At 47.4% G+C, this 22532-nt stretch overlaps 1 protein-coding gene across 1 annotated transcript in view; it reads right to left on the minus strand.

The window, feature by feature from the left end:
* The window catches only part of PGM1 (phosphoglucomutase 1), a 76797-nt gene that overhangs the window by 38189 nt on the left and 16076 nt on the right, over window positions 1-22532 (minus strand). The window contains exons 3-6 of the mRNA XM_033915977.1: window positions 21131-21277; window positions 19175-19300; window positions 9569-9759; window positions 2436-2590 (exon numbers count right to left, since the gene is read on the minus strand). Of these exons, the coding sequence (XP_033771868.1) occupies window positions 2436-2590; window positions 9569-9759; window positions 19175-19300; window positions 21131-21277 (619 nt within the window). The remainder of the gene's footprint in view (window positions 1-2435; window positions 2591-9568; window positions 9760-19174; window positions 19301-21130; window positions 21278-22532) is intronic.

The raw sequence follows: 22532 nt of genomic DNA on the forward strand, positions 1-22532 counted from the left end.
AGTAGACTGTACAGAGCTTTGTAGAAAAGACATCCGAATTTGAAAAGTACTTGGCACTCAATTTTCAGCCAATGAAGTTTTTGGTAGAAAGTAGAGAATGACACGGTGACGGTTTACCCGCGGCCACCGCATTTAATCCGCGGGTCACCGCCGAAAACGGGGAAGAAAACTAGCAGTCGCTGCGGTGACGGGGACAAGGCCATTCACCGACCGCGGAAACGGTGAACAGGTTTGTCCCCGCGGCCCAATGTACCCCCTTCTAGGAACCGCTATTTACCGTATTTTCACGCATGGTATACAAAAGTTTTAAAACATAGTTCCCACCCCGCCCGACGCCCGATTCACCCCCCCAGCAGGACCGCTCGCACCCCCACCCCGAACGACCGCTCGCACGCGCTCCCACCCGCACCCGCGATCGGAGCAAGAGGGAGCCCAAGCCCTCTTGCCCGGCCGACTCCCCGACGTCCGATACATCCCCCCCCGGCAGGACCACTCGCACCCCCACCCCGAAGGACCGCCGACTTCCCGACAATATCGGGCCAGAAGGGAGCCCAAACCCTCCTGGCCACGGCGACCCCCTAACCCCACCCCGCACTACATTACGGGCAGGAGGGATCCCAGGCCCTCCTGCCCTCGACGCAAACCCCCCTCCCCCCCCAACGACCGCCCCCCCCAAGAACCTCCGACCGCCCCCCCAGCCGACCCGCGATCCCCCTGGCGACCCCCACGACCCCCCACCCCCCTTCCCCGTACCTTTGGTAGTTGGCCGGACAGACGGGAGCCAAACCCGCCTGTCCGGCAGGCAGCCAACGAAGGAATGAGGCCGGATTGGCCCATCCATCCTAAAGCTCCGCCTACTGGTGGGGCCTAAGGCGCGTGGGCCAATCAGAATAGGCCCTGGAGCCTTAGGTCCCACCTGGGGGCGCGGCCTGAGGCACATGGGCCCAACCCGACCATGTGCCTCAGGCCGCGCCCCCAGGTGGGACCTAAGGCTCCAGGGCCTATTCTGATTGGCCCACGCGCCTTAGGCCCCACCAGTAGGCGGAGCTTTAGGATGGATGGGCCAATCCGGCCTCATTCCTTCGTTGGCTGCCTGCCGGACAGGCGGGTTTGGCTCCCGTCTGTCCGGCCAACTACCAAAGGTACGGGGAAGGGGGGTGGGGGGGTCGTGGGGGTCGCCAGGGGGATTGCGGGTCGGCTGGGGGGGCGGTCGGAGGTTCTTGGGGGGGCGGTCGTTGGGGGGAGGGGGGTTTGCGTCGAGGGCAGGAGGGCCTGGGATCCCTCCTGCCCGTAATGTAGTGCGGGGTGGGGTTAGGGGGTCGCCGTGGCCAGGAGGATTTGGGCTCCCTCCTGGCCCGATATTGTTGGGGAGTCGGCGGTCCTTCGGGGGGAGGGATGTATCGGACGTCGGGGGGGGGGGGCATCAGGATGGGGACAGACCTTCAAGGGGGGACAGTGCAGGGAAGTCAGGGAATTTATATTAATTAATTTTTTCTCTGCGTGTTTTGTTTTTGTATAGTTATTAACTAATATTTAACTAAGTTTTAAAGTTTTAAAGAATGTTTCCTTTATATGTAAATAAAGAAAAGTGAATGGGATTGCAGTGGCGGTGACGGGGCGGTGAATGGGGTGGCAGTGGCGGTGACGGGGCGGTGAAGAGGATGGTGAGACGGGGACGGGGCGGTGACGGGGATGGTGAGACGGGGACGGGGCGGTGACGGGGATGGTGAGACGGGGACGGGGCGGTGACGGGGACCAATTTTTTCACCGTGTCATTCTCTAGTAGAAAGGTGCGATGTGAATGAATTTTTTCAGGTTGGATATGGGCCTCACTGCGGTGTTTTGGATGAGTATGTATGTGTGAATATATATATATATATATATATATATATATATATCATTAATCTTTCAGTAGAGTTTTGAATAATTCTAAGTGCACAATATGATTTTTTTTAAATCACTTGAACATGAAGTGCTTGCCTTGTAAGGTATTTACAATTTTTAAGCATATATTTACCAGTTACAACTTCCCTCCCCACTCAAACTACTACTACTATTGATCACTTATATCGTGTATATCGTGCTGAAAGGAGTACACAGCACTGTACATTTTGGCATTTAATAGATGGTCCCTGCTCGAAAGAGCTTATAATCTAACTTAGCCAGACAGACATGACATATAGGGTTAAAGATGCAGAACTGAAGGTGAGAGGATTTGGGGGTTGAAGGCAGTCTCGAAGAGGTGGGCTTTTAACTGGGCCTTTAACACTGCCAGATATGGAGCCTGTCGTAGGGATTTGCCACTGTGACAACTTCCCTTTCCACTCAAACTACTACCTGCTGCTTCTACTACAATGTATTATATGTTTAAAATACGGTTCCAATATAAAAGCCTCCCCTTGTTTCAAAACTAGACATATATTTCTGGTCCCTACCTATCTAGTGCCCCGCTGGTGGGCATGCTCCGAGCCAATCCTCGAACTCCAGTCTGCTGAAAGTAAGGAATACTGAAGATATTAGCAGCAATAACGGCAACAGAATCCGAAGGGTTAACAAAGAATCCATTCTTCCCAAGAATCATATTCCGGTCCTGAAAGAGAGAGAGAGCGTGAGAGAGAGATGAAGAGACAGCATCATGTACATATAGTAGGACTGTTCAAGTGCCTATTCGTCAGCCTTAATGAAACAATACGTGGGTCCAATGACTTTACCAAAGCAATAATTAATGTAAGTAAATGACAATAAAACATCACCTCCGTTATTTTGGAGGGATGAGTTTGTTAGAATTTAAACAAGTGCAGAAGAGGATCAAAGTAATCCCATAAAACCAAGGATTTAAAAAAAAAAAAGCATAAAGAGCCCTGGGCAAGTCACTTAATCCCCCCCATTGCCTCAGGTACATTACCGTATTTTCACGCATATAACGCGCGCGTTATACGCGTTTTTACCTACCGCGCATACCCCTCGCGCGTTATATGCGTGAGCGCGGTATACGAAAGTTTTAAAACATAGTTCCCACCCCGCCCGACGCCCGATTCACCCCCCCAGCAGGACCACTCGCACCCCCACCCCGAACGACCACTCGCACGCGCTCCCACCCGCACCCGCATCCACGATCGGAGCAAGAGGGAGCCCAAGCCCTCTTGCCCGGCCGACTCCCCGACGTCCGATACATCCCCCCCCCCCGGCAGGACCACTCGCACCCCCACCCCGAAGGACCGCCGACTTCCCGACAATATCGGGCCAGAAGGGAGCCCAAACCCTCCTGGCCACGGCGACCCCCTAACCCCACCCCGCACTACATTACGGGCAGGAGGGATCCCAGGCCCTCCTGCCCTCGACGCAAACCCCCCTCCCCCCCAACGACCGTCCCCCCCCCCAAGAACCTCCGACCGCCCCCCCAGCCGACCCGCGACCCCCCTGGCCGACCCCCACGACCCCCCCACCCCCCTGCCCCGTACCTTTGGAAGTTGGACGGACAGACGGGAGCCAACGAAGGAATGAGGCCGGATTGGCCCATCCGTCCTAAAGCTCCGCCTACTGGTGGGGCCTAAGGCGCGTGGGCCAATCAGAATAGGCCCTGGAGCCTTAGGTCCCACCTGGGGGCGCGGCCTGAGGCACATGGTCGGGTTGGGCCCATGTGCCTCAGGCCGCGCCCCCAGGTGGGACCTAAGGCTCCAGGGCCTATTCTGATTGGCCCACGCGCCTTAGGCCCCACCAGTAGGCGGAGCTTTAGGACGGATGGGCCAATCCGGCCTCATTCCTTCGTTGGCTGCCTGCCGGACAGGCGGGTTTGGCTCCCGTCTGTCCGGCCAACTACCAAAGGTACGGGGAAGGGGGGTGGGGGGGTCGTGGGGGTCGCCAGGGGGGTCGCGGGTCGGCTGGGGGGGCGGTCGGAGGTTCTTGGGGGGGGCGGTCGTTGGGGGGGAGGGGGGTTTGCGTCGAGGGCAGGAGGGCCTGGGATCCCTCCTGCCCGTAATGTAGTGCGGGGTGGGGGTAGGGGGTCGCCGTGGCCAGGAGGGTTTGGGCTCCCTCCTGGCCCGATATTGTCGGGGAGTCGGTGGTCCTTCGGGGTGGGGGTGCGAATGGTCCTGCCGGGGGGGGGGGATGAATCGGACGTCGGGGGGGGGTGAACGGAGAGTCGGGACAGCGCACGGAGAGGCGGGGCAGTGCACGGAAGTCAGGGGGGTGAACGGAGAGTCGGGACAGCGCACGGAAAGTCAGGGCAGTGCACGGAAGTCAGGGGGGTGAACGGAGAGTCGGGACAGCGCACGGAAAGTCAGGGCAGTGCATGGAAGTCAGGGGGGGGTGAACGGAGAGTCGGGACAGCGCACGGAGAGGCGGGCAGTGCACGGAAGTCAGGGGGGGGTGAACGGAGAGTCGGGACAGCGCACGGAGAGGCGGGGCAGTGCACGGAAGTCAGGGGGGGGTGAACGGAGAGTCGGGACAGCGCACGGAGAGGCGGGGCAGTGCACGGAAGTCAGGGGGGTGAACGGAGAGTCGGGCAGCATGCGCGGTATAATCGTGAGCGCGTTATACCAAAGTTTTTGTGCTTATCATCGTGATTTCTGCACGCTATACACGTGTGCGCGTTTTATACGGGTGCGTGTTATTTGCGTGAAAATACGGTAGATAGATTGTGAGTCCACCAAGCCAGACAGGGAAAAATGCTTAAGCACCTGAATAAATTCATGTAAACTGTTCTGAGATCCCCTGGGAGAACACTATAGAAAACTGAATAAATAAACAGTGTGAAAAGCTTCAGTCTCTGATAACCAGAGCTGGTATTGTGACATCACAATGCCTCATTCCATCAATGCTTAAGAGCCAACCTCATCAGTGATGTCACAATGGCTTCATTGTCGTATACTTGGCTCACTTTTACTACATTTTGATTTCTAGAGTGGTGCAGTGGTTAAAGCTACAGCCTCAGCCCCCTGAGTTTGTGGGTTCAAACCCACACTGCTCCTTGTGACTCTGGGAAAATAACTTAATCCCCCCCCCCCAATTACCCCAGGTACATTAGTTAGATTGTGAGCCCACCAGGACAGACAGGAGAAAATGCTTGAGTACCTGAATAAATTCATGTAAACCATTCTGAGCTCCCCTGGGAGAACAGTATAGAAAATTGAATGAGGCGTTTCACATCATGGGGCCCTGCACAGAGAACATGGACTTATGGTTCCCAGAAAGCCTCACAGCTGCTAATGACGGAACTTCACTTGAACTATCTGAAGACCGTAGCTCACGCAAAGGGCAATGCCACTTCAGGAGAGAGCGGACACTCGACGGACAATTATGCTGAAGCACCTTAAACATCACAGGAGAACCTTAAATTCGGCCCGCATGCCAATTGGCAGCCAATGTAGCTCTCAAAGCATCGGTGTAATGTGATCGAATCAGAATCTGCATATGTGCGTTTTCCATGGTCAGGGCCTAAAATGTGGAATAATCTTACAGGATATTTAAGACTCTATTCCAGAGTGTCGCAAACTGTGCGCCACGGCGAAGAGATTCCAGGTGTGCCGCCAGGGATTCAAGAAGTAGACATGTACACGAGTCTGTCACTGCCAGTGCCTCTCCTCCTCTCCACGTGAACCTCGCCTTTCCTGAGTTTGGGGCTGTATCTGGAGGGCCTCTGAGCACACATGGACATCTGCGAACGCTCGGACACCCTCCAGACATGGCCCTGAGCTCAGGGAAGACGAGTCAAGGTTCGTGTGGAGGTGGGGCTGGGGATAGAGCAGAGCGGGGCTGGAATGGATCCGGGCCACAAGTCCTTTGCTTTTGTTAAAGTGCCAGAACTAAAAAAAAAAAAAAAGTTTGCAAGACTGCTCTAGTCAAATGTTCAGCAGTTTAAAAAAGGTTTGTAAACCCATTATTTAATTTATTTACTCACTCATTCAACTTTCTATACTGTTCTTCAAGGGGAGCTCAGAATTAGAGAATGATACAAGGACAATTTGTCCCTGTCCCCGCAGGAACTCAATTTTCCTGTCCCGTCCTGAATTTTGTCGCTGTTCCTGTCCCATTCCTGTAAGCTCTGCCTTAACTGCACAATAGAGAATGACACGGTGAAAAAATTGGTCCCCGTCACCGCCCCGTCCCCGTCTCACCATCCTCTGCACCGCCCCGTCACCGCCATTCCCTTCACCGCCCCGTCACCACCACTGCCACCCCATTCACCGCCCCGTCACCGCCACTGCAACCCCATTCACCGCCCCGTCACCGTCACCGCTGCATACATAAAAGCCTCAAACGGGTACGATTTTATATATTTTTCTTTATTTACGTATAAAGGAAACATTCTTTAAAACTTTAAAACTTAGTTAAATATTAGTTAATAACTATACAAAAACAAACACGACATGTACTTTTAATGCTTACAATGTTAGCCTACATGGTAAGTAGACGCGGCCGCTGTACCTAATCGCGGCAAAGATCTCCCTGCCGTGATTAGCATAGTGACCACGGCTACGGCTGCAAGTCTCCCCTCCCCCCAGCGATCACGACAGGAGGGCACCCAACCCCTCCTGTATGCTTCTCCTCTGATCCTCCTTCCCTCAACCAAGCATCTCTCTCTCTCCCTCCATGAGTCCAACTTTTCACTCTCTGCGCTCTCCCCCTTCCCCAGTGTAACATTTCTCCTTCCCTCCTTTCTGTCCTCCCCATCCATCTTGCCCTCTCCATGAGTCCAACACTTTCTGCCTCCTGCACACTTTCTCTCTCTGTCCTTGCCTCTTCCCTCAGTGGTATCCCTCCTTCGCACCCCACAACCCAACATGCTCTCTCCCCATGCACCATCTCACCTTCCCCTCCAGTGTGTAGCACCTTTCCTTTCCCTCCTTTTCTGCCAGGTTCAGCAGTACCTCTTCTCCCTTCCTTTTACTTCCCCCTTGTCCAGCAGTACCCCTTCTCCCTTCCCTGTTCCCATTGTCCAGCAGTACCCCTTCCCTCCTGTCCAACAGTATCCTATCTCCCTTCCTTCTTCCCCTCCTCCCCTTGTCCAGCAGTACCTGGTGTACACTGGGCAGGAAGAGAAGCTCCGGCATCAGCGTCAGCTGACTAGCAACTTCCTGCAGCTGCATCTTTTGCTGGGACTCCTGTCTTCGTGTATCCGGCAGATATGCGAAGGCAGGTGTCCCATACGATGGGGGGTTGCTAGTCAGCTGACGCCGGAGATTCTCTTCTTTCCCAGTGTGCAAGATTGCGCCAGCGTCAGCTGATTTGCAACTGCCTGCTGCCGTCGCGTATGCCGGGACTTCTGCCTTCGCGTATCCGGCAGATACACGAAGGCAGGAGTCCCAGCATACGCGACGGCAGCAGGCAGTTGCTCAGATTTCGGGATCAGGTTGCCCAGTTGCAGTTGCCCAGATTGCGAGTTCGGGTACTAGACTGTGTATTCCTGTAGACCCCCCCCAACGGCCCTCCCGACAATCGCAGCAGAAGGGTACCCAACCCCTCCTGCTGGACCCCCCCCCAACGAAACCTCCCACCCCGGAACCCCCTTAGTCTTACTTTCCAAGGTGGACCCGACGGCTCCCCCCCCGTATGGCCAGCAGGCTTTCCTCCGTCCAAATGAGGCGGGCCCGCCCCTACCCTGCCCAACCCACAGGATCCTAGGGCCTGATTGGTCTAGGCACCTAAAGCCACTCCCGCTATAGGAGGGGCCTTAGGTGCTTGGGCCAATCAGGCCCTAGGATCCTGTGGGTTAGGCAGGGGAGGGGAGGGGCGGGCCCGCCTCATTTGGACGGAGGCAGGCCTGCTGGCCAGACGAGCGAGGAGCTGTCCGGTCCAACTTGGAAAGTAAGACTAAGGGTGGTGTTTTGGGATGGCGGGGTTTGTTGGGGGAGGGTCCGGCAGGAGGGGTTGGGCACCCTCCTATTGGCGATATAGGGGGCCGTTGGGGGGGCCGGCAGGAGGGGTTGGGCACCCTCCTATCAGTGATCATAGGGGGGCTGTTGGGGAGCTGGCAGGAGGGGTTGGATATCCTCCTGCCGCGATCGTTGGGGAGGGCTGGTTCTGTCGGCATGAAGGGCTGAGCACCTTCCTGCCGGCGATCGTCGGGGGGGCGGGTTCTATTGGCAGGAAGGGTTGATCTGACAAATGCAAGTTGGATCGAGAGTAAATGCGGCAACGTGCGAGTTGGATCGAAAGTTGGAGGAGACAGACAACATGGCGGAGACATCTAACACCCGGTCACGAACACGGTGAAACACAGGTAAATAGCGGTTCCTAGAAGGGGGGACATTGGCCTGCGGGGACAAATCTATTCACCGTTTTTGCGGGCGGTGAAAGGATTTGTCCCCGCGTCTGCGGCGATTTGCTAATGAGGTCACCATAACCCGCAGCCAAACCGCAGCCACGCAGCGGTTCGCTGCGGGGATCGCTCCCCGTGTCATTCTCTACTGCACAAGCCTCAAACACTTATGATTTTCAAGGTGTTTGAGGCTTGTGCAGATGAGAATGGAGCTCGCAGGAATGGGGCAGGGACAGGCAAAGAATTTGTGGAGACGGAACGGGAAAATGAGTTCCCGTGGGGACGGGGACAAATTTGCCCCGGTGTCATTCTCTACTTGAATAGTATAAAAAATTGAATAAAGAGTGTGAAAAGTTTCAGCCTCCGATCACCAGAGCTGGTATTGTGACATCACAATGCCTCATTCCACCAATGCCTAAGAGCCAACCCCATCAGTGATGTCACAATGGCTTGATTGTTCTATACTTGGCTCGCTTCTACTACATTGTGATTTCTAGAGTGGTGCAGTGTTTAAAGCTACAGCCTCAGCACCCTGAGATTGTGGGTTCAAACTGTCTGCTGTTCCTTGTGACCCTAGGCAAGTCATTTAATCCCCCCATTGCCCCAGGTACATTAGATAGATTGTGAGCCCATCAGGACAGACAGGGGAAAAATGCTTGAGTACTTGAATAAGTTCATGTAAACCATTCTGAGCTCCCCTGAGAGAACAGTATAGAAAATAGAATAAATAAATAGAGTGAAAAGCTTCAGCCTCTGATAACCAGAACTGGTACTGTGACATCACAATGCCTCATTCCACCACTGCCTAAGAGCCAACCTCATCAGTGATGTCACAATGGCTTGATTGTCTTGTACTTGACTCACTTTTACTACATGTAGGATTTCTGGAGTGGTGCAGTGTAGAGAATGACACTGCAGGAACTCAAGTTTCCTTGTCCCATCCCTACGAGTTTTGTCGCTCTCCCTGTCCCATTCCTGTAAGCTCTGCCTTAACCGCACAAGCCTCAAACACTTATGATTTTAAAGTGTTTTGAGGCTTGTGCAGATGAGAACGGAGCTTTCAGGAATGGGGCAGAGACAGGGAAAGAATTTGCGGGGAAAGAATGAGAAAATAAGTTCCTGCGGGGACAGGGAAACATTTGTCCCCGTGTCATTCTCTATTCAGAATGGTTTACATTAATTTATTCAGGTGCTCAAACATTTTTCCCCGTTTGTTCCAGCAGGCTCACAATCTAATATACCTGAGACAATGGGGGACCAAGTGACCCGCCCGTGGTCACAAGGGGCAGCGTCGCCCCCTTCATTTACCCCATCTCCATCAAAGGCAGCTCCAAAATCATGTTCTCCCTTCTTCATCGTCTCCACTAGTTCAGAGGCATAGGTCAGGTTCGGGTCTGGGTGGTGGCCACCGAAGTCCTCCAAAGGCACAGAGTTTACAGCCGAGTTTGCAGGGGCTCCCAGCTCTTCACACAGAATCTTCTTTGCATATGGTCCCACAACTAGTGTTGAGAAAGAACATAAGAGGTAAGACACAATATAATGCAATGATTGAAAAGAGAAAAACAAACAACATCCTAAACAGATATATGCACATGTACAAAATACTGCTTATAATTTACTGTGCTTATACATTATACCATGGATAAGAATATTAAATGGGAAGCCCTCAAAGAATTATGAGCAACATATCCATATTAGGAATTGATATTCATTGGACAAATATCCAAGGGATAGACACAGTATACAGGGTGTTCTTCTGTTCACAAAAGAGATGTGGGACTTGGATATGGTTGTATTTGACAGGGTAACAGGAAAAACCAGAATACTTAGGTACATAGGGTTAGGATTGGACAGCAGGAAAAGGAAGTGAGCCGTACAGGTTTTTTTTTTTTTTAAACATTAGTTTTTATTGAAGCTTTATAACAATGTATACAGCATATTTACTGGAGTACCATGTGCAGTTCTGAAGACCCACACTGTCAAAAAGAGGACATGAACATGAAGAAGTTGATCCAGAAGTGGCTACTAAAATGGTCAGTGATCCTCATTATAAAGCATATAAAGGCAGACGAATATCTAAACATTTATACCCTGAAGGAGAAGTGGGAAAGGGAAGATGATTATTGATATTTAAATAATTTCAAAGAATGGAGGTGTACAGGCTGAGGCTGAAAAGAGCCACTCTCTGGAGTCAAGGAAGAGCCTCTCATTGGAGGCATGGAGAAGACAGCATCAAATTCATCCCCTCCCCACAAAAAGAGCATGTACCATGAAAGAAGAACGTACTACTACCACTATTAATTATTTCTAGAGCGCTACCAGACGTACACAGCGTTGTACAGAGTCACAAAAGAGACGGTCCCTGCTTGAATGAGCTCACAATCTAAACAATCAAGACAGACAAAAAACAGGATGCCAGCGTAGGGGCTACAGTTAGCAGGAATGGATAAACTGATGGCTAGGGTGGTGAGCAGAAGGCAGAGGGGAGTAGAGTTATGAGTTGAAGGTTGTCTCAAAAAGGTGGGTTTTCAGCCTACCTTTGAACAAGGGAAGGGGTGCTGCAGACGGACTCAGGTAGCTTATTCCAGGTATACGAAGCAGCGAGCTGAAAGGGACAAAATCCAATTCTAGATTTTGTCCCTTTCAGCTCGCTGCTTCGTATTTCAGCTCACTCCTTTGTATGCTAGAATTGGAAGTGGAGGAGAAGGGTACGGATAAAAGAGACTGGGCTGTTTGTTTAGACAGAATGCTTGGACAGGACATATGGTCTTTTATTTAAAAAGCCTGGAGTCTCAGCGGTTTCCAAAATAACATACAAAAACATAACACATACATAACATTATACAATAATTCAAAGCAAGTCAAGAAGTGGAACCTAAAAACTCCTTGGTATCATCCTTCACTATCATTACAGTTAGATGAGGAACAGAATCCTAGGGAGCAATTCACAGGTATGCAACGACAAAAAGCTAAGATGATCCGAACATAGTCTTAAGTGACCACGTAATTTATTCCATAGAGAAACACCCATGCAATGCTTCAGTTATCAAAGAGCTTAGCAAAAGAACTGCATTAATGCTTCTTCAGTGGGCATGGGACACTGAAGTCAAGAACAGGCGTCTATTCTGTTGTGAAAAACACTAGAAAGTCAAGCCCAAGTCAGACTCAAGGTCCCTCAAGCATAGCATCCTAAGCCAGTCCTTGTCATAAGTAAGGGATTTGGATTTAGCTCACATCTTTCTCAGCAGTTCAAGGCAAGTTACATTCAAGTATGGATTTTGCTGCACCCCAGAGGGCTTTCAATCTGAGTTTGTACCCGAGGCAGCGGAAGGTTAGTTGACTTGCCCAAGATCAGATGGAGGAGCAGTGGGATTCGAGCCAGATTTATCTAGTTCTCAGCCCACTTCTTTGACCATTAGGCTAGGCTACTCCTCCACTCCAAAACTCTACTTGCACGATCAATGATTAGACCCATAGTCACCAAGACTTAAACTATATAGGGGGATCCTGAGGGGTTTCAAACTCCATTGCCTTAACCATTCAGCCATAAGTACTACCTGTAGTAGTACCCAATAGATCCCCAAAACTAGATCAGGAAAGCATTTAGATTCTAGATGAGACAAGACCTGCCAATGGTTCACCCTGGGTTAAAAGCAAAAGAGAGTACGGAACAGATTGGATTTGTGTTATCATAATGGAGAATGCCAAATAATTGAATGTGATGTGGTAAGAGCCTAGTGCAATTCATGACTGCCTATTTCCTGAACCATTCACAACAAGGTTAGCATTTCAAAGCGAGATATATCTATCCACGAAACTCACAAACAGTGCAGAAAACCCTGGCAAGGCTTAGATGGACACAGAAGTACTGTAATTATTATGGAAACCTTTACTTTGGGAAGTGGGGGGAGGGGGGGGGGGCTTTCTGCCACATTTCACAGCCTGTTGCTTTTTATGGCCAGGCCGAATGGGGACATTCTCCACAAGCATTGCACCAATGCTTGTTTTAGGCTTCAGGCACCCAATGGCAGCACCTGTCAGCAGTCAATATTGCCTTCACTGAGACCCGTCTGACACATACAATCGCTGACTCTGCAGACCTGCTGGCTTCTGGTGCCACATTTAGCTGATACATCTGTACTGTACTTATAAAGTAAGGAAGCAAAACCAGAACATTAGAAATTACTCTTCCCAAAAAGTTTCATTTTATGCTACTAGCTCTGTCTCAGATATACTAAGCTATTACCCCAGAGACACAAAATAAGGACAACATGGGTTAGTGCAGTGGTTCCCAACCCTGTCCTGAAGGACCACCAGGCTAATCGGGTTTTCAGGCTAGCCCTAATGAATATGCATGAAGCAAATTTGCATGCCTATCACTTCCATCATATGCAAATCTCTCTCATGCATATTCATTAGGGCTAGCCTGAAAACCCGAATGGCCTGGTGTTCCTCCAGGACAGGGTTGGGAACCACTGGGTTAGTGCATCTGGGTTTTTAAAATAATAATAATAATTTTATTATTATTAATAATGATGATATTATTATTAACCTGCATTACATCAGTCATCACTTACCACCTAACTAAGGGCTCCTTTTACTAAGCTGTGATAGCGGTTTTGGCGTGCGCTTAGCGCGTGCAGAATTACCGTGCGCACTAGATGATAATGCCAGCATTGAGCTGGCGTTAGTTTAAGCTGCGTAGCAAGGGTTTAGCGTGCGCGCTAAAATTCTGCACGCACTAAAAACGCTATGGCAGCTTAGTAAGAGGAGCCCTAAGTATTTCCCCCCCCCCCACAAAAATGTAAAATACTAATCCACATAAGAATATCCATCTAGCCCCGTATTTTATTTCCTAGAGTGGTCAGTCCAAGTCACAAGAACCAAGCCCAAGTCCCCAAAAATGGCAACATTCCATGCTACTTAACCTCGGGGATAAGCAATGGCATTGCAATGAATGAGAGAGACTCCTCACTTCTTTTTACATTAAGATCTAAACATTTTTAGTAGTCCAAGTTGTTGCACAGTACATAAAAGTTCACAGCCACAAAAAGAGCTTAGAGCTAATTCTGAAAGGGACACAATGTGGATAACATCCTTTGAAAACTTTCTACCAAGTATGAAGGCACACGTATCTAAGACTTCCATGGTGGTTAAATGGGGCAAGACGACAACAATTCAGGGCCTGTTTTTGCAATCCCGCTGCCAGAATACCTTTCTAAAGGGGGAAAGGGAAATGGACTTGTATACCAGCTTCTTCTAGCTTTACAACCACAGTCAAAGCAGTTTGCTTCCGTGTACTTCAAGCATTTTCCCTTTCTGTCCTGGGAAACCACTACACCGCATTGTCCTACACACATTGTGAGGCTATGCATCTTTTCAGCTATCAACCCTGGGCAATTACTTAACTTCCTGGCTAAATCTCTCTGAAAACTATTCTCTTATTGTTTCTACTTCATTCTGGTCTAATGCATTGACAGTACCAGGTACCACAAAACATAATACAAGGAAGTGGTATAACAAGTTGAAAAGTGGGTGCCTTAACTGCTGCAGCAAGATACATTTTCCCAACTGGGTAGGTGAGATGTATGGATGGCGTAGGTAATGTGGTTGGGTGTGAGCTGTTGGGAATGTGTAAGGATGTAGGGATGAAGTCTGTGAGAGTCAATCTCTCCCTTCCTCTCTTTCCATGGAGAGTGATTTCACCGAGGGCTGCACAGATGCTTTTCCAGATTGTTTAATGATACAAGGTTGTTAAGAATCTCTGGACTCCTGATGCAGCCAAAAACACAGTCTTTTGTCGGTTCCTGTTTTCTAGTTATACTCATACGTGTATCCAATTAAAGCGCTTTTTCCAGGCTGAAGGAATGATCTTCTCTGCTATTTTCTCTTCCACCTTTGTTTTGGTGCAGAGTTTGTCCTCCTTTTTTTGTTTGGGTTTCTAATCTCCCCACCACCCCTCCTGCCTTTCTTATTTTTTGGTAACCGGATCTTTCTTTCCTCCTGTGGAGAGGCCCAGCCTTGCTGTTTCTAGCTTCTCTGTTCTTTGATAGAAGGGCCTGGCCTCCCTTGCTCTTGTTCCTTGGTGCTTCGTACAGCACTGTGCACAATTATGAGTACAGATGCATAGAGCCATGGAAACAGACTGACTGACTTTCCCTCCATCAACAGGTGCTCTTGCTTTTTTGTGAGAGGCACCTAAAAATGCTCCATGAGGAAATCCCAATCCCTTACAATGGAGGACTAAAAAAAAAAATTAATCAGGGGGGGGGGGCGGAGCAAAAGTAAGATGGGGGCCTGATGCTTTCCCGAAAATACCACCGTACCTATTTGCAAGTTTTTCGAGTACCTGATGGTAAAAAGGAAGTCCGGGTTCTCCCGGACGAAACTGGTTTCTCTTCAGGCCCGATGGACGCCTTCGTAGAACACAGCTCTGTAGCTGCAGGATCGAAAGTTTCCTCTGCTGGCGAACCTGCGCGAACTGAGGCATGAGATTTCTCCTTAAAGGGCGTCACGCTATCCTCCGAAGAGTGCAGTCCGCCTAGTTGTTCTGGAGCGACGGGGAAGTCTTTTTTGGATGTGCTGGCCCAGGAATCCTACTTGGGGGCAAGAGGATGGAAATTCATCTTTCCAACAGGCGTTGAGAAGGCAGCAAAATCAAGGGGATATTTCTTTAGCTGAGGTGGTTCAAGCTAAATAGGGAGCTGCAGGGATTATCGGAGCAGAAGTCCCTCCCCTACAGAGGCCCAAGATTTTTCACAATGGAATCCATTTGGGAGGCTCTCTCTACAATGCAGACTTGTCTTGGGAATCAAATCCAGCAACTATCCACTAAATGCAATATGGTACTTTCAGAAAATTTGGATCTAAAGACAAAGGTAACAAGTTTAGAGTCTAAAACTAATGATTTTGAGACTAAGATAAAACCTCTGCAAGCACAAGCTCTAACTTGGACTAAGGACAGTGCTAGTTTGCACTTTAAACAAGAAATAATGGAAAATTCTATCAGAAGATGTAATCTCCGGATTATTAATTTTTCTAAAGTCCATCTTATACCACCCTTAGTGATGTTTAAGAGATATGAGTGAAATTCTGAAAGTCCCTGAGACCTCATACCCACCTCTATCAAAGATATATTACGTTCCTATGAAACCCACAACTCAAAATCCTGACCAGCAGAATGTTTCTGCTGATAGTTTGGATTTGACAATTTTTCTTGAGAGGTCGGATTCTGAGGCTCAGGTGTCAGCTTCATTGATTGTGCAGTTTGCTATTGAGTCCGATAGGGAATAGATGCTTAAGATGTTTTTCAAGCACAAGGATATACCTTTCCTGACGAACACCATAAGAATGTATCCAGATGTTTCTCGATCCACCCAGAAGAGAAGGAAGCAATTCCTTATATTGAGACCCCGGGCAATCCAGTTGGGGGTGACTTCTGTTTTAAGATACCCCTGCAAGTGTATTATAATTTACAAGAATGATAGATATGTTTTCTATGAACCGCAACAGCTGTCTAAATTTGTTTCAGCCAGAGAGCAATTAACTTCTACTACATGAATTTTGTTGTTTCTAAGATAGCTCAAGGATATTTGCTACTTGTTTAGAGCAGTCAGGCCTACATCTTTTGTTTCCTATTATTTGATTTCCTTTGTTTAATTTCAGTTATATTTAAGCTACGTCCCCAATTATAGTGGACTAATTATATCTTGTATTGTGGACATTAACTTTAAAGAATTCTGGTATTCTATTTCATTTACACGATATTTTTTCCTTTTTGACTTATGATGTCAAATTTTAAATACAAATAAAGAATTTAAATACAAATAAAGAATTAAAAAAAAATTAATCAGACTATTTCTTCCTAAATCCTTACATGCAGCATTCTACCAGATCAGATTAGATACTTGAAAAATATGGAAATATTAAATAAGGGGTCCTTTTATTAAGGCACGCTAGTGTCTTAGCACGCGCTAAATGCTAATGTGTGGCAACGCATCCATAGGATATAATGGACGTGTTAGCATGCGCTAAAACTCTCTAGCGCACCTTAGTAAAAGGACTCCTATATAATGCAATTTCTGTTCTATTAGAAATGAGTGCACCCTTAGAAGGCTAAATCATGTTCCACAGGGTGCATACCAGGCCCATGGTTGATCTTCTCCCTCACTCTCCCAAATAGAATCCTGATCAATTCACTGGCAGACAGGTTTCATGGCCCAGAGCTGAAAAATACCAATAAAAGGCAATCACAGTCTGCAAAAAATATGGGGCCTGATAGTCAGCCTGCAGTGATCAGCAGTTTTAAAATTGCAACACTTGAATATGGACATCTAAGTGTGACCACCAAGTATTCAGATAAGTGACAATACCTTTTCATTGTGGTGTGGGTGGTGGTCAGGAACATGAGAAGTGCAATGATGGTTCCTAATATCTCTTGCCTTCACTATGTAAGAATTTTATGATTCTGAGCACTATGGGCTAGATTCACTAAGCAAAGCAATCGTGTACCGATCAGTTTGCGATCCCGACCCGATTCACTAACCTCCGATTCTGATCCGTGCATGCAAATGAGGGTAAACAGCATGCAAAGTAGGAAGGACACGATTCACAAAACTTTTCAAGGAATACCGACTGGGCTGGCTGATCCAAAAAGAAGTGACTGGTGGGGACCAATCGCTCACGACCTTTCCTGCTCTCTGTCAACTTCTGCCCTTTTCAGCCCGTCTTCTCCTCTGACTTTCCTCAGCCTGATGTGCCTTTTTCAGCCTGACTTCTCCTGCCCTTTTCAGCCCCGACACTCCTCTTGCCGCCCTGCGCCCTGGCTTGCCGCCCCAACTCTCCTGCCCTTCCCCCGCAGTGCGAGCCCATAGTTTTAACCACAGGCTTGCAAAGTAGTAGTAAAAAAAAAAAAAAAAAAAGCAGCTTGCAGCTCCGTAAGCATGTGCAGACCATCTACAGATGGTCTGTGCATGCTTCAGGATGGCTCACTAGCGATCCGTATGGTCGGTGGGAGGCATTCTTCCGATCGCCCCCATTTGCATGCTGAGCCTTGGTGAATTGGTCGGCCTGCCGTAGATCAGCCACAGAGAGGCAGGTTAGTGCAGTGTTTTTCAACCGCTGTTCCGCGGCACACTAGTGTGCCGCGAGATGTTGCCTGGTGTGCCGCAGGGCCGCCATCAGGGCAGTACTACCAGTCCTGCATTCAGGGGCCCGGAGCTGACAGGGGGCCCGAGGCAGGGGCGCCAGTAGCTCGCCAAGGCAAAGTGAGTCGATCACCCAGGACTCACTTTGTCTTGGCGATCTAATCTATCGAGCCGATAAGTCTTCTTCTCCCCGACGTCAATTCTGCAGTCGGAGAGGAAGTTCAGGCCAGCCAATCGCTGCCTGGCTGGGCGGAACTTCCTCTCCGATTGCAAAATTGACGTCAGGGAGAGCATGCGTCGGCGTCGGCTTTGGGGCCTGTTATCCATTGGTGGGTCCTGTTCCCCGATGGCAGCGGCAGTGGCAGTGGCTTGGGGAACGGCAGGGAGAAAGAAAAAAAGGGGGCACGCAGGGGAAACAGAAGGAAAGAAGAGAAACAGAAAAAAAGAAAGAAAGGTCAGGGAGAGAGGAAGAAAAAGTTGGGGGAGGGAATGAGGTGTGGAGGACAGAAAGCATACAGGCTGATAGAAGGGAAGAAAGATTGGATGCACAGTCAGAAGAAGAAAGTGCAACCAGAAATCTGGTAGGAAAAATGATTTTATTTTAAATTTAGCAAAGTGGAGGCAGTATTACCACAGTTTTCAAAGGAATTTGCCCAAATAACTTAATAGTTAACTGGGTAAATTCCCAGAGATGAAAACTTCCCTTCACTTACTATGCACAGTTCTGAATTTATATCTGCTGTCTATATTTTACAATATGGTCACCTTTTACTAAACCGCAATAGTGGTTTTTAGCGTAGGGAGCCTATGAGCGTCAAGAGCAGCGCTGGGCATTCAGCGCAGCTCCCTGCGCTAAAAACTGCTATTGTGGTTTAATAAAAAGGATGGAGGGTATATTTGTCTATTTTTGTATGCTATAAAAACCAAATACAGAGAGAGACTGAGAGCTGTTGATGAAGAGCTACATGTGTGTCTTTCTTCGATTCCAGCCAGAATATCAGCTTTGTGTTCAGCCAAACAGGCCCAGGTTTCGCACTGAATAAAGTATTTTATAATTTTTCACTATTCTGTTTACTTAATATTTCATAATAAAGTAATTATAAAATACTTTCTTTGTGTTTATTTGATTCCTATTCAAGAGAATTACTTTATATATAGTCAATATAGGCACAGAGTTAAATTTTTTAACATTTTCTAATGGTGGTGTGCCTCGTGATTTTTTTCATGAAACAAGTGTGCCTTTGCCCAAAAAAGGTTGAAAAACACTGGGTTAGTGAATCTAGCCCTATATATATTATTTATTTTGGTTATACTATTTAGTATTTTTAAATAGCTAATGTTTTGAGAATTTGAAGTCCTGATTTTTGAGATTAGTCAGTAGTTCTTAAGCCACCGACAGCCACAGGCTGAATTAGGTCCAGATATTCAATGCAGGGCCTAGACCAAGCGCCAGCCCTGAATATTCAGGTCAGTGTGTCTACCAAGAAATTACCCAGACACCAGCTGACATTCAGACCAGTGTATAAAGGTTAGGACAGCTTTCTTGCTGTTCTAACTTTTACCTGCTTACTTACCTGGGTAGCAGACTGAATATCCTCATTAAGCAAGTAAATCCTAGCTCTGCCCTCACTTCATCCCTAGACGGTGCCGCAGCACTTGGAGAAGATGCTCAGTGGCATTCGGACACCCAGTTAAGTGCAGAAAGGAAGGCACTTAATTGCAACCTATGATGACATATCTCAATCCATAATGCAGCATGTCTTCGTACCTCCGTGCATAGAATCAATCCGAATTTTTATGTGATTAGATCCTGAAAGCAGCTCCTTCAGTGCGCTGAAGTCAAAGATGTTTCGCAGCATGTTAGCATAAGCTTCCACACAGTCCACAATTTCCACTAGAAAAACACAAAAAAAACCCACACACCATCTGTAGTTAACAGTAACCACAGTAAATTAATAAAATTAAAAAGCTCTTAAAGCTGAAAATACTGATAGTTACAGTACCCTCCATAACAAGACATTTATTTAACCTGCTCTTGAAACCAAATTTAAATGAAGACAACTGGATATAAGATGCTCTACCGGTGATACCTCACTTCAATGTGGCTCCATAAAATGTACCCTCAGCTATCTGATTTATGTTGGAGAAACTGCGGCCAAAAAAGGGTACTTTCTTCATATTTGGTGGGAGTGCCCCAAGGTTCTTCCTTATTGGGATATGGTCTTTGCAATACTGTCTGAGGTATTGTGTAGGAAAATGCCAAAATCTATGGGTAGCACTCTTTTGCATTGCTCTGGGCAAGAGCGAACAAGAAAAGGACCTGGGTGTACTGATAAGATAGGTCCCTGAAGCCATCGGTACAATGCGTGTCAGCGGCAAAGAAAGCAAATAGAATGTTAGGCATGATAAAGAAAGGAATCACAAATAGATCAGAGAAAGTTATAATTCCGCTTTATAGGGCAATGGTCAGACCACACTTGGAATACTGTGTCCAACATTGGTCTCCCAACCTAAAGAAGGATATATTAGCTGTGCTCCCTAAAAAATCTCATAAGCTTGCTTGCTATGTGTTTACTGCTAGTCAGCTATCACCTAACTAATGGCACATTGGAAGCAAGCTTATCCTCCATTTACGAGAAATTGCTTGGAAAGTTGAACTTTAATTTTTCGCATGTCTAAGTTAACTGCTTTACTGCATAATCGCCTTACACCCTTTCTTAAGGTATGGGATCCCTATATAAAGTGACTGGAGAATTCTACTGAACTGGGTTAGAAATTTCTTAAGTTCCATGCATACCTGCGTGCTTGCCTATTGACTGATGCTCAGGCCCCGGGGGGGGGGAGGGGGGAGTAGTATACTCTGCTATTTGTTTAGGCATTGTACAACATTGTTTTGTGATGCTATGTTTTGTTGGTTGTAATTTTGCGATAAAACTTTTCAATAAAAACTTTTTTTTTTAAAATGAAGACAACTGGGTCTTATCTCCCTAAATCTGAGACTTGCAAGGTTAGAAAAAAGGCCCCGGGGGTGGGGGGGAGTAGTATACTCTGCTATTTGTTTAGGCATTGTACTGAAGAGTCATTGTACAACATTGTTGGTGGTGGGGGGGGGGGGGGAATTCACTGTTTTTTGTGATGCTATGTTTTGTTGGTTGTAATTTTGTGATAAAACTTTTCAATAAAAACTTTTTTTTTTAAATGAAGACAACTGGGTCTTATCTCCCTAAATCTGAGACTTGCAAGGTTAGAAAAAAGGCCCCGGGGGTGGGGGGGAGTAGTATACTCTGCTATTTGTTTAGGCATTGTACTGAAGAGTCATTGTACAACATTGTTGGTGGTGGGGGGGGGGGAATTCACTGTTTTTTGTGATGCTATGTTTTGTTAGTTGTAATTTTGTGATAAAACTTTTCAAGAAAAACTTTTTTTTTTAAATGAAGACAACTGGGTCTTATCTCCCTAAATCTGAGACTTGCAAGGTTAGAAAAAAGGCAGTTCTTTACAAAATGAATAAATTGATTTTTTTCCCCAGAAAGATCAGGCTTTATTTACAATCAAAATACATCATCTTTGCTCTTCTGATAGCCTTTAACCACTCAGTCCCCCTTTGTTTTCTGTATACTGCTGCATAATTAACCTCACCGCTATGAGAGTCATGTTAACATTAAAACCCACATTAAAAACGCAGAACACATATTTACATGGAAAGACCATCACCCTTGAATACCTATAAACGGTTTAAACTTGTTCTCCAGGTCAAACTGCTGCTTCCCAATGGTGCTCAGGTCCACTTTCAAGTCAGGGCAGATTGCATATTCTTCAATGGTCTTGCTAATTTGGAAGATCTTATCTGTAATAGCTTCAGGAGCAGGACCTGTAGGTGTAACCAGCACAGTGAAACATTTACACGGTTTACAGTACTGAGCCAATAAAAGCTGTTAAAACAAAGCCAATGTACTAGCGACAAAACAAGAGAAAGCCATAAAAGTCTCACTCATTACAAATAACTTATATGTAAATCAAATTTTCTCTATCTCTTTCTCTTACATATGAATAGGCATTGCTATATAAAAAAAAATAATCCCCAAGTTAACAATATTATAAAGTTCTCGATGTTATGGGGCCCCTTTAATAAGCTGAACTAAGAAACTGGCCTAGTGCATCCTTACGTTAGATTTTTCTGTGCAGCCGTCAACAAGGGCTTTTTTCCATTTGTTGAATATTTAGCCATATGCTAGTGTTCACATTAGTATAAGAGTTGCTATTGGATCCTGCATGATGGACACACTAACCAGTTGGTGCAGGGATGAGCAACGTTTATACAAAGAAGGCCACATGAATGTCATTACCACCCCTAGAGGGCTGCAACATTACACAACGTCGGAACTTGAAAACGCATAGAACCCGATAGACCTTCTCTGAAAAATAACTAGAACTAACCACAAATGATAAAAACAAATTGCTAGAATGACTGCTTTGAAAATTATTTGTAAAATACAGTATTTTAAAATCGTCAGAACTCTGGTTAATGACGTTTCTGTTTATAAATCCCACGGTCTTGGAGACCGCATAAAATTCAGTGGTGGGTAGCGTTTGGCCTGGGCCTACAGGTTGCCTACTCCCGAGTTAGTGCATCCATGCCCCTCACCCCAACACACCAAGCACTTACAGTGCATAGATGGCAAAACTAACGTGGAATGCTTTAGCATGTTCTGCGTTAGGCATGTTAGCACCTAACACAGCTTAGTAAAGTGCCCTTATGCAAATCTGTCATTGTACATTAATCTCTGGAGCCTCAAAATGTACAGTAAGTAAGAATTTCTTTTGTTGGATCCCAAGAAAGATATTACAGCCTCCAGTGCATGCTGTCTTTCCTAGGACAGACTGAGTCCAGTGGCATAGCGAGGGTTTGAGGCACCTGGGTTTCTCCCCCCCCCCCCAGCCACACTCATGCTTTCTTTTCCCCCGTACCTCTTTAAATCTTTGCCAATGCGAGCAGCTTTCTACGGCCTGCTGCTCATGCTGACATTGGTTTTCCCTCTGATGTTACTTCCTGGCCTCATGACCCGGAAGTGATTTCAGAAGGGGAGCCAGGTCGGTGCAAACAGCAGGCCAGAGAAGTTGCTCGA

Source organism: Geotrypetes seraphini, chromosome 12 (genome assembly GCF_902459505.1).
Source record: "Geotrypetes seraphini chromosome 12, aGeoSer1.1, whole genome shotgun sequence".
In the NCBI taxonomy this organism is placed as follows: domain Eukaryota; kingdom Metazoa; phylum Chordata; class Amphibia; order Gymnophiona; family Dermophiidae; genus Geotrypetes; species Geotrypetes seraphini.